Source organism: Episyrphus balteatus, chromosome 1, assembly GCF_945859705.1.
Source record: "Episyrphus balteatus chromosome 1, idEpiBalt1.1, whole genome shotgun sequence".
In the NCBI taxonomy this organism is placed as follows: Eukaryota; Metazoa; Arthropoda; class Insecta; order Diptera; family Syrphidae; genus Episyrphus; species Episyrphus balteatus.
This window is the reverse complement of record NC_079134.1, coordinates 134,006,695-134,019,257: the sequence shown is the minus strand read 5'-3', so window position 1 is coordinate 134,019,257 and position 12,563 is coordinate 134,006,695. Positions and strand designations below refer to the sequence as shown.

Sequence of the window (12,563 nt, the reverse complement as noted above, 5' to 3'; positions counted from 1 at the left end):
AATTCAATTGGAGTTGAAAAATTCACGTTTGGAGAAAATCACTTTTAAAAATGTTTAAATCGTCATATCTCGTTAACCGAGCGTCTAAACACATCAAAACTTTGCAAAATTCAAAATTCTCTAAAAACAAAACTACAAGTCCAAAACTTATAGAAAATACATTTTTGTGCTCTGTGAGTCGATATCCTTCGCATACAATTCAATTGGAGTTGAAAAATTCACGTTTGGAGAAAATCACTTTTAAAAATGTTTAAATCGTCATATCTCGTTAACCGAGAGTCTAAACACATCAAAACTTTGCAAAATTCAAAATTCTCTAAAAACAAAACTACAAGTCCAAAACTTATAGAAAATACATTTTTGTGCTCTGTGAGTCGATATCCTTCGCATACAATTCAATTGGAGTTGAAAAATTCACGTTTGGAGAAAATCACTTTTAAAAATGTTTAAATCGTCATATCTCGTTAACCGAGCGTCTAAGCACATCAAAGCTTGCAAAATTCAAAATTCTCTAAAAACAAAACTACAAGTCCAAAACTTATAGAAAATACATTTTTGTGCTCTGTGAGTCGATATCCTTCGCATACAATTCAATTGGAGTTGAAAAATTCACGTTTGGAGAAAATCACTTTTAAAAATGTTTAAATCGTCATATCTCGTTAACCGAGCGTCTAAACACATCAAAACTTGCAAAATTCAAAATTCTCTAAAAACAAAACTACAAGTCCAAAACTTATAGAAAATACATTTTTGTGCTCTGTGAGTCGATATCCTTCGCATACAATTCAATTGGAGTTGAAAAATTCACGTTTGGAGAAAATCACTTTTAAAAATGTTTAAATCGTCATATCTCGTTAACCGAGCGTCTAAACACATCAAAACTTGCAAAATTCAAAATTCTCTAAAAACAAAACTACAAGTCCAAAACTTATAGAAAATACATTTTTGTGCTCTGTGAGTCGATATCCTTCGCATACAATTCAATTGGAGTTGAAAAATTCACGTTTAGAGAAAATCACTTTTAAAAATGTTTAAATCGTCATATCTCGTTAACCGAGCGTCTAAACACATCAAAACTTGCAAAATTCAAAATTCTCTAAAAACAAAACTACAAGTCCAAAACTTATAGAAAATACATTTTTTAGCTCTGTGAGTCGATATCTGTATATTTTTGGACTGTAGATTTCCGTTAATAACAAATAAAAAGACAAACACTTTTAGAGTCGGGAAACCAAGATGGAGAAAACCCGACTATAGTAATAAATTTATTTATAACAAGAATTCTGTACATTAAACGTTCTTAATCAAATATTTTATATTCTGTACGTTAATTCACATTGTATATTCTCTACTCTATTATAATCTATATCTTCTTTTATTCTATTAACTTTACTACGTTTACACAATTATTTATTTAGAAATAAATACTCGACCGACATGCACAACAACTGTTCTGTACCGGGTTATAGAGAGAACTGAACTGTGAACTGAACTACTTAAAAGCAATCAAAAAGAGGTAGATTTACCAACATTAACACAAACCAAAATGGCAGACATTATTCTATACAAATACAAATACAAATACATTCACAAATACGCTTACAATCTTTTGTATTGCATGTCGGTTCGATACAGTGCCAGCAAAAATTAACAATTTTTATATTATCCTCTAAAGTTAAACATTTATCATTTTTCCTTTTGAATTGTACATAATTTATATAGTTTTAGTCTGTTCTTATTTATATATTATTTCTTTTACATTGTTATTATTATTATTCTTGTTATTCATCTATTGTTTCGTTTGAATTAAATTTGATAAAAAATATAGATTACATTGGTTAGTATACATAATGCTTTCATTTCCTTACAATTAACTTTTACATTTATTCTGACCTTCAAAGTATCTTAACTCAATCTTTACATATATTTCAACATTATTGTGTACATGTGTTATTACGCAGTATTTTATTTTAATTTCGTTATACCTTACTCTTTACAACGTGCTTATCTCTTTACGTTTACATACATTTCAAACTTATTCTGTACATATGCTATTACATAGTGTTTTTATTTTAATTTTACTGTACTTTTTATCTTTACAACATGTTTATATCATTACTTAAAAGTTTTTCTGATTCTATTGGAATTACACAAATTTTTTGTACTGGTCGGCTAAGCTTACCTGTTTCCGTCTGCACAACTACAGATCTTACCAATCCGTCCTTGCTAGTTATGAGCTCATGGATTCTGCCTAACGCCCAGTGCGCTGGTGGAAAGTTTTCGCTAGCTATGGTCACCAGTTGCCCAATGCGGAGCTTCTCTCTTTCTCTACGCCATTTCTTACGCTGTTGGAGAGTGACGAGATATTCGGTGCTCCATCTATTCCAGAAATGCTTGAGCATCATCTGGCGCTACTTCCAGAGTCTAACTCCTGCGGTACCTGGCTGGTCGCTGACATCAAATGGAATCGGTAATATGGTTGGCTCACCTACGAGAAAGTGGGCAGGTGTAAGAGCCTGTACATCTGAAGGGTCATCGCTCAGTGGATGGATTGGCCTCGAGTTGAGTATGGCTTCGATTTGCGTCAATAGAGTCGACATTTGCTCATAGGACAGTTTCTTTAGCCCAACGACTCTCTTTAGATGATACTTCATGGACTTTACGGCTGCTTCGTAAATACCGCCTTGATGAGGAGCGGCTGGCGTCATGAAATGCCATTCAGTGTGTTTGCTGTTTAGATGCGATATTGTTGCATCTCCTGTCCATTTATCTATAGCTCTTTTTAGTTCGTTGTTGGTACCTACAAAGGTTGTGCCGTTGTCACTATACATCCTTTCACATCTGCCTCTTCTGGCTATAAAACGTTCATAGCATGCTATAAATGATAGCGAGGTTAGATCTGTGACGAGATCTATATGCACAGCTCTTGTTTTGAGACATACAAAAATTGCCACCCAGCACTTGCTTCGTGTTATCTGTTCGCCCTTTTTGTCTAACATCTTGATCTCAAAGGGTCCTGCGTAGTCTACACCACAATGGACGAACGGCTTGCCTATTTGTACTCTATCTGCTGGTAGCTCGGACATCAACTGTTGCCCCAGTTTGCAACTGTACCTTGCACATACGACACATTTGTGCAAATAGCCCCTTAGTTCACTCCTTAGTTTCGGGATCCAGTATTTCTCTCTTACAAATTGCATCATAATCTGTACTGCACCATGTTTTGTGTTGTGGTGTGCGTGATTTACAATTAACCATGCTAGCCTTGATCCATTGGGAACGATTGCAGGATGATTCATCTCGTATGAGTTGCTGCTTCTGTCTAATCTACCACCTACTCTAAGTATGTTCTGTGCATCTAGAAGTGGATTGAGCGGTCCCAGATCACTTCCTTCTGGGAGACCTTTCCTCTTCTTCAGCCATGTTATCTCCTTACCATAGCGTTCTTCCTGTGACTTGCGCAAGAGATATGCCATTGCTCTTGCTCTTTCTGCCAAGGTTGGCACCTGTACTTTGCTTTTGCGTCTCTGTACTCTAATTTTAAAGGTTGGCTTTTTGGACCAATTATCTATGAAACGAATCATATAGCTAACTATGTTGACTAACCTTTCTAACTTATCTGTATATTCAAAAAGTGGAACATTGTAACCCTTTTTCTTTAAACCTATGCATAATTGTGGTTTCAATTTTACTACTATACAAACTTTAAACTCTCTCTTTACTTCTATTGATGTATCTGTACTAAGGCCTCCATCCGGCCAACCTGTACTTAGGCCTGTCTCTGGCCATTCTTTACCAAGACCTGTTTCAGGCCAATCTGTACGTGGTTGTTGGAGCCACTTGGGCCCTTCCAACCATAGTTTATTGTCTGCTAACGCAGACGTCTGTACACCTCTACTCAGTAAATCAGCTGGGTTTTCTTTTGTATTGACATAGTGCCAGCATTTAGCCTGTGTGTTCGACTGTATGGACGAGACACGATTGGCAACATAAGTTTTTAGGTCGCATGGAAGCTTCCTTATCCAGTGCAGTACAACTGACGAGTCTGACCATAGAAAGCATGGCGTATCTATCCATTCCATGGAATTTCTTACTTCTACTAACAACCTTGATAGCAACTCTGCAGCTGCTAGCTCTAACCTGGGAATCGTGATGGTCCTTAATGGGGCTAAACGCGTCTTTGATATGAGTAACCTCCCTTTACCTGTGCCATTTGTGTTTTCTGTACGAACGTAAATAACTGCACCGTAGGCTGCACTTGAGGCATCTGAAAAACCATGAAGTTGTATACCTGATGCACCAGTGGTGCCTAACCATCTGTCTATACGAAAATTCTCTAGGCCCATTATCCCATTCCAGTACTCTTTCCATCTTTCTTCTATACCTGACGAGACTCTTTCGTCCCACCCTGTACCTAATCTCCAAATGTCTTGAATGATTATTTTCCCTATTACTGTGACTGGGGAAATATAGCCGTTTGGGTCATAGAGCTGTGCTACGCAGCTTACTACTTTTCTTTTGGTGAGAGTCCCTACTAGACGTGGTGTTTTCACCTCATAAGTGAATTGATCTGAAACAATTAGCCATTTAAGGCCTAAAATGGATGATTTCTCTTCCCCCGAAAACACCATGGTGGGGTCAACTGTGCCAGCGTGAAGTTCTTCCATGAATCTCTTGGAGTTTGATTTCCACTGACATAATTCGAAACCAGCTCCCTTTAATATTTCATACATCTCCTTTGCTAACTGAATGGCTTTCTTATCGTCGGTTTCACCAGTGGCACAATCGTCTATATAAAAGTCATTCTTAATTGCGTTGGCTGCTTCTGGGTAGTTGTGTTGAGCTTCTTTGGCTGCTTGTAGTACTGAACGCACTGCCAGGTGTGCTGACGAAGTCAGACCAAATGTGACGACTGTTAACCAGTATTCTTTGAGTTGTTCATACCTGTTTTCTCTCCAAAATATGCGTTGTAGATCCCATTGTTCTTTGTTAAGCCTGACTTGATTGAACATCTTCTTAATGTCAGCGCAAATTGCTATACGATGTCTTCTGAAGCGCATGATTATCTCATGCAAGTCCCTTTGCAGTTTCTCACCTAACATTTGTATTTCATTCAATGATATACCTTTATTCGTGCGACAGCTTGCATCATATACTATACGGAATTTCTTTTCTATACAATGATGTGGTATATAATAGACTATATTGCTAGCTCTAGGGCTTCTATTAGCTACCTGTACATGACCTAGTTGGATACTTTCTCTCATTTTCTGGACGTAAGCATTTTTCATCTGCTCATTTTTCTCTAATCTTCTTTCTAGATATGTGAACCTACGCAAAGCTGTCTCTCGTGAGCTGCCTATATCTTTAAACTCTTCTTTGAGTGGCATCTTTACCACAAATACACCATCTTTGTCACGATAGTGGTTTTGTTGGAAGTGTTGTTCTACCAATTCTTCTTCTTCTGTTCTCTGAGAACATGACTTGATTTCATCCATTTCCCAGAGTCTCTTTAGAAGATTATCTAACTGGTCGCTTTCTGAATATTCTACAGTTGAACAAACATTTACTTGATCATTGTACCTGAACAGATTTGAGCCTAGTACTACTAAACCTAGCGTCGTCTCTAATAAAACTGTACCATCTTCATTTTTCTTAAATACTGATTTTATGGATTTTGCGAAAAAATCTACTCCCAACAAAATCTCTATTTGCCTTGACTTATAATATTCTGGATCTGCATATTTATGTGGGTCTATGTTGCCTACTTCAACAGCCTCTGTCGTACGTGTAGGTAGAATGGGATTCCATTGACTTTCTTCTGGAAGAAACCAAAATGATTCGCTTTCGTGGCTTTTGAAAGAGTCTGTACTGTACCACGGTAATATCTTGACCATGGCTTGTCGTGTTATTGTAAATGGACTACCGTTAATACCTACTAGCTTTCCTGACGCCTGTTTCGTTTGTACCTTTAAATCTCTTCTCAACCTGTCAACCATCAGGTTGATGTGAGCCCCTGTGTCTAACATTGCCCTATATGGACCATAAATAAATCCATCGGCTTCGATTCTTACCATTGCTGTGGGAATAAAATCTGTCTTAATTTCTAAATTGTGAACAACATGCACATAATTTTCATCATTTATTGAGCGAAATTTCTTTGAAAATACCTTACATTCTACATTTTCTTTGCTGCATCTTTTATTTGATGCTTTATCTGTACCGAACTTTTCATCTTCATATTTTATTCTTTTTGTTTGATTGTTGTTTCTCATGTTGTCTATACGATCCTCGTCTTTAATGTTGACTGTACGAATGTTGTTGCCTGTACGATTATTAATTTTGATATTGTCTGTACGATTATTAATTTTGATGTTATCTGTACGATTCTTGTTTTTGATGTTGTCTGTACGATTATTCCTTCTGTTGCCTATACGATTGTTTGTATGTTTGTATCTTTTAGCGCATCCAAGACCTTTATTCTGGCGTCATTCGTTCTTCGCCTTGTAGACCCCCCTTTTGCGCATTGCACCTCTGGTTCCTGCTTTCTCCTCTTCATTGCGTATCAATGGAAGCATTGGTTTTAGGACTTCTTTCATTGGGCATAAAAATATGTTATGCTTGGGTGCCCCTGGACATCTTGCGCAGCCTCGCATGAAACAATTATTTTCCTTATGCCCATGTTTTAGGCAATTCGGGCACAGCGCTCGCCTTTCTATGAAGTCTCCTTTGCCTCTGAATGATAATGATGCGAATTCTGGGCACTCCCAGATCGGGTGCCAGGAGCCACACACCTCGCAGGCTTTCCTTAGTGGCTGGGGTCTGCCGCTTACAGCGGGTTTTGTGTCTTGTACTTTAGCTGTCCTTTGCCTTTCTTCTTTATAACTTGTGCTGGCATTTCGTGCTTGCTGTTCCACTGTCACACTGCACAGTGCAGCTGCCTGTTTATCTATGAACGCTAATAGTGTTGACAATTTTGGCTGCTCTGATTCCCGCTGCAGCTCCCATTGCCTGGCTGTCTCCTGGTCAAACTTTTCGCATAGCAAATGGACTATAAAGAAGTCCCAGTGTTCAACTGGCAAGTCAAGTGCTTTTAGTTGCCTCAAAGCTTCGTGTGTCGCGTCAGCCATTCTTTGGAGCGTATTGGCACTTGGACGGCCTCTGATTTCGGGAAGCGAGATGATTTGCCTTAGATGCTCGCGGCCTATGAGGTACCTCTTGTTGTACACCTGATTTAGGCGGTCCCAGGCTTCGTTATAATTTTCCTCAGACAATTGCCACTCGCCAAGTGCTCGGGCAGCACGACCAACAAGTGAGTTCTTTAGATACTGGAACTTGAATGCTGGAGATACTTTCGGATTGTCGTGGATGGCGGCCTTGAACCTGTCGTGGAAACCTATCCACTTGGTGTAAGCCCCATCGAAGCTCCCCCACGTGTTGTTTAAGTCGTGCTGTTGGAAAGGCATATTGACTTCTACTTGGATTTGTCTGTTGTCGCCTTCCGACAACGTTGACCCCTGTACTGACGATGATGGTATCGACTCCTGTACTTTTTGTTGGAGGGCAGCCCCGGCAGTGAAGTAGTCGTTGCGAACTGCCTCGATTTCGCCCAAAATCTTGGGTAGATCTTTCTTGCTGACTACGTCCAAAGAGTCGTCGGCCAGATTCTGGTACTTTGCCCAGTCACCCTCCAAGGTTGCCAGTCTTAGCTTTGCTTGGTATAGCGTCAGCGACTGGAATTCCTCCGTCTGTACAAAAAGCTTGGCGCTTTTGATGGCATTCGCCGAAGAGCGTGCCCTGTTCGTCGCCATTTCTATACAATTTCGAGGTAAAAAGAAAAAGAAATTACTAAAAATTCTCATTTGTGTTTGTAGATTTGTAGATAATATGTATGCATATCCCATGTCATGTCTTCCCCTACGTTTTTTATAAACAATCCACGTTAAGTGGCCCGAACAAGCAACCTGTTACTAGGACTTTCTGTACTACCAAGATCCTGTACTACTATACTGAAATACTGAGGTTTTGAGACATGACAACTAAAACCGTGCATTCTTGTTATCAATTGGAGAGAGGTTGAGGACATCTGACTGTAAATACGAACGAGCATGAACTTCTTATATGGCCAGTACAAATCGTCCATGCACGCCCGTACAACAGTACCGACGCGGCGTATGAGCTTCTAATGAGTAGATTTGGGCTTTAAATTCTTCCCCCGTGCCTGACTACCTTAACGATCTTAACGATCGGCTATCATACATATTTGTAAATGTCTTCAACCTTGAATCTGTTTGGTTGTATTCTTTCTCCCCATTTTTAAATGGATTTAAGTGTTTTTCTAACTGTACTGCACGTATCTGTACATTTTCTTCAATTTTGTCTTACTGAATTCGTTTTGAAATATAGCACTAGTACATTTTTAATCTGACTGTGCTGCGCGCATCTGTACTTGTTTAAAAAATTTTAATTGCTAAATTCATTTTCGAATAGTAGCATCTATACTTAATTTTCTTTGCTTAAATCTACTTGCTAAATTCATTTTTGAATAGTAGCATCTATACTTATTTGAAAATGATTTCTTATTACGTAACTGTATTCAATTTTATCTGCCAAATTCATTTGAATTATAGTAATTAAATACAATTGAATCCAGTTTTACTGAATCTGTATTTTGAAGTCCCACACCCGCCAAACTCATTAACTCGAATTCTGGCGCGTATGCAACCTCAAACAAGACCCAGCTGCGCTACGCGCATATATATTTTTTATAAAAAAATTTAACTGCTGGCTTCATTTTTTTTTTTTTTTTGAGCATGTAAATGTGTTCAAATTTCATTTCGGCTTGCGCGTCTATACTTTACATTTACTATCATCGGATTGCGTCCTGCGCATCTGCACCTTTTTTTTTTATAATTTTATACCGTTGTAACAAAATATTTTTGAAGCTGATTGCGCTCCGCGCATCTGTATTTTTTATTTTATAATATATATTTTGATTTTAAAATGCAATGATTAAATACAATTGACCTAATCTCCCTAAACCTGTTTTTTAAAGTCTCACACCTGCCAAACTCATTAACTCGAATTTTAGCACGTACGCAACCTTAACAAAAACTAACGGCGGTGCGTGCATACGCACCCTTATTAAAAATTTTCCCATGTTTTTCATTCTCGAACAGCAGCATGTAAATATATTCAACTCTAATTGCGTCCTGCGCATCTGTACTTTCATTTATCTATTTTTTTTTTTTAACTGCTAAATCATTAACTTGAATTATAGCGTATAACTTGAAACTTAATCTGACTGCGCATCTGTACTGTATATATGTATTCTATTAAATTCATTTTTTTTGAATTGTAGCTGCTAATACAATTGAATCTGATTTAGTTAAATCTGTATCTTAAAGTTTTATATTTGCCAAATTCATTAACTCGAACTCTAAGCACGTATGCAACCTTAACAAAATCTAACTCCGTTGTGTGCATATGCATCTTTATTTATTTACAATATATATATATTTTTACTAAATTAAATTTTTTTTTTTTTTTTTTTTTGAATTGTAGCAAATAAATGTAATCAAATCTAATTGCGCTCTGCGCATCTGTACCCGTATTCATGTTGAATCTATTCAACTTATATTTTACTAAATTCATTTTCGAATTGTAGCAAAAAAAAAAAAAAAAAAAAATTAAATCTATGAAATTAATATAGCTAGACCTACTCTGAAACTTATATTTGCTAAATCCATTAACTTGAATTAGCATTTAACCCTAATAAAGCTTAACTGTGTTCCGCGCATTCGCACTTTAAAGTTTCACAGTTGCCAAATTCCTTAACTCGAATTATAGCATGTGCTCCTATTAAAGATACAGCAGCGCGTCGCACATAATACCCTACAGTTTTAGTTTAAACGGAAAGAAAAAATCTCAATTTGTTTCTTCTGTATGCATCTGTACATTTTTAATGTCAACATTCGTTTTCGAACGGTAACTACATTTTTTCTTTTTATATCTATACCCCTTTTTTATATGCGCAATTGTTCTGCGCAGCTTGTTATTTATTTTTCTTTTCACATGCTGTGTGTTCTCTCTTAGTAGTAGTTACATTTTTTCTATTTATATCTATACCCCTTTTTTATATGCGCAATTGTTCTGCGCAGCTTGTTATTTATTTTTCTTTTCACATGCTGTGTGTTCTCTCTTAGTAACCAGTGCCCGTTTCAAGTTTCGTACCTTCGTTCTGTACACTGTGCTGCTTCTTCCACATATACACGTGCATGCCTCACTGCAAATACGTGAGAGAGAAACAGGCACCGCCCTTTTTTAAGAGAACAACCCGTTCTTATTCTTTCTTATTTTCTATCCACATGAGCATGTGCATACGTGTTTTAATGTATGCTCTTACTCATGCTCGTCTGTACAAATTTTCTTTCTGTGTGTATTCTCTCAGTTGTCAATGTTTTGTTTAAGATATACCGACACCCTTATCTTGGTGTGTATACTATGCACTGTCGCTTCAGCCAAGCAGACATATAACTATGCATAGCAACCATGGTGGTTGGTGGCGTCGCCATTATGGCAAAGAAAAAAAAGAACGCCGCTACATACGACAACCGAGAAAAAATACAATATTCTGTGCACGTTCAAACATGTTCTTTGAGCATGCAAACACTAATGATAAAAAAAATTTTAAAAATTGTTTCACATACCTGAATTTTTAGTTTGTAAATTTCTTTTCTGGGCTTTCTGCCGCACTTTCTATACTTCTTTGTATGCTTCTTCTGTACACTTTATATATATATATTTTTATTATATTTTTTACTTTCTGTACACTTTATTTCTATGTTTTATTTATTATATTTTACTTTCTGTACACTTTATTTCTATGTTTTATTTATTATATTTTACTTTCTGTACACTTTATTTCTATGTTTTATTTATTATAGTTTGTAAGTTTTTGATAGTTTTTGTTTGTTTTGTTTTTTTTTTTTTTTAAATAACTACTCACTTCCGCACTGTCTGGTGTTCGGTTATCAACTGAAGTAAAAAGAGCAGAAGGCATAAACGAGAGGTAGCTGCTGAGCGGTTGCTACCTAGCATGAACCTATACTATGACACACGTATGTGTTATTTTCTTTCTCTGCTTCTTTTTGTGTGCACTGAATTGTGTTTGTGTAACGATCCACTGTAACGGATTTTATACAGGATCGTTACTTTTTAGAATATTTGTTTTATGCGCGAGTTAACTATATCCGACTCGACGTGGACCAATGTATATTTTTGGACTGTAGATTTCCGTTAATAACAAATAAAAAGACAAACACTTTTAGAGTCGGGAAACCAAGATGGAGAAAACCCGACTATAGTAATAAATTTATTTATAACAAGAATTCTGTACATTAAACGTTCTTAATCAAATATTTTATATTCTGTACGTTAATTCACATTGTATATTCTCTACTCTATTATAATCTATATCTTCTTTTATTCTATTAACTTTACTACGTTTACACAATTATTTATTTAGAAATAAATACTCGACCGACATGCACAACAACTGTTCTGTACCGGGTTATAGAGAGAACTGAACTGTGAACTGAACTACTTAAAAGCAATCAAAAAGAGGTAGATTTACCAACATTAACACAAACCAAAATGGCAGACATTATTCTATACAAATACAAATACAAATACATTCACAAATACGCTTACAATCTTTTGTATTGCATGTCGGTTCGATACAATATCCTTCGCATACAATTCAATTGGAGTTGAAAAATTCACGTTTGGAGAAAATCACTTTTAAAAATGTTTAAATCGTCATATCTCGTTAACCGAGCGTCTAAACACATCAAAACTTGCAAAATTCAAAATTCTCTAAAAACAAAACTACAAGTCCAAAACTTATAGAAAATACATTTTTGTGCTCTGTGAGTCGATATCCTTCGCATACAATTCAATTGGAGTTGAAAAATTCACGTTTGGAGAAAATCACTTTTAAAAATGTTTAAATCGTCATATCTCGTTAACCGAGCGTCTAAACACATCAAAACTTGCAAAATTCAAAATTCTCTAAAAACAAAACTACAAGTCCAAAACTTATAGAAAATACATTTTTGTGCTCTGTGAGTCGATATCCTTCGCATACAATTCAATTGGAGTTGAAAAATTCACGTTTGGAGAAAATCACTTTTAAAAATGTTTAAATCGTCATATCTCGTTAACCGAGCGTCTAAACACATCAAAACTTTGCAAAATTCAAAATTCTCTAAAAACAAAACTACAAGTCCAAAACTTATAGAAAATACATTTTTGTGCTCTGTGAGTCGATATCCTTCGCATACAATTCAATTGGAGTTGAAAAATTCACGTTTGGAGAAAATCACTTTTAAAAATGTTTAAATCGTCATATCTCGTTAACCGAGCGTCTAAACACATCAAAACTTGCAAAATTCAAAATTCTCTAAAAACAAAACTACAAGTCCAAAACTTATAGAAAATACATTTTTGTGCTCTGTGAGTCGATATCCTTCGCATCCAATTCAATTGGAGTTGAAAAATTC

At 36.3% G+C, this 12,563-nt stretch overlaps 2 protein-coding genes across 3 annotated transcripts; both read right to left on the bottom strand.

Moving 5' to 3' along the window:
• Positions 1–2,411: 2,411 nt before the first annotated feature.
• Positions 2,412–6,275, bottom strand: LOC129910887 (uncharacterized). The gene has a single exon (XM_055988479.1). The coding sequence runs from the start codon at positions 6,273–6,275 to the stop codon at positions 2,412–2,414; it is 3,864 nt and encodes a 1,287-aa protein (XP_055844454.1).
• Positions 6,276–6,488: 213 nt separating this feature from the next.
• Positions 6,489–11,737, bottom strand: LOC129921204 (uncharacterized). 2 transcript variants are annotated; one of them, XM_056002936.1, is made up of 2 exons: positions 11,009–11,737; positions 6,489–7,813 (listed from the first exon to the last, which is right to left on the bottom strand). In XM_056002936.1, the coding sequence occupies exon 2, from the start codon at positions 7,809–7,811 to the stop codon at positions 6,489–6,491; it is 1,323 nt and encodes a 440-aa protein (XP_055858911.1). In that variant the 5' UTR covers positions 7,812–7,813; positions 11,009–11,737. The 2 variants fall into 2 exon arrangements, with proteins under 2 accessions (XP_055858911.1, XP_055858910.1); XM_056002935.1 differs by lacking the exon at positions 11,009–11,737 and adding an exon at positions 10,710–10,998.
• Positions 11,738–12,563: the final 826 nt, after the last annotated feature.

Coding starts and splice junctions, on each gene's coding strand:
- LOC129910887 (XM_055988479.1), bottom strand. CDS start 6,275: ATGAGAAACAACAATCAAACAAAAAGAATAAAATATGAAGATGAAAAG.
- LOC129921204 (XM_056002936.1), bottom strand. CDS start 7,811: ATGGCGACGAACAGGGCACGCTCTTCGGCGAATGCCATCAAAAGCGCC.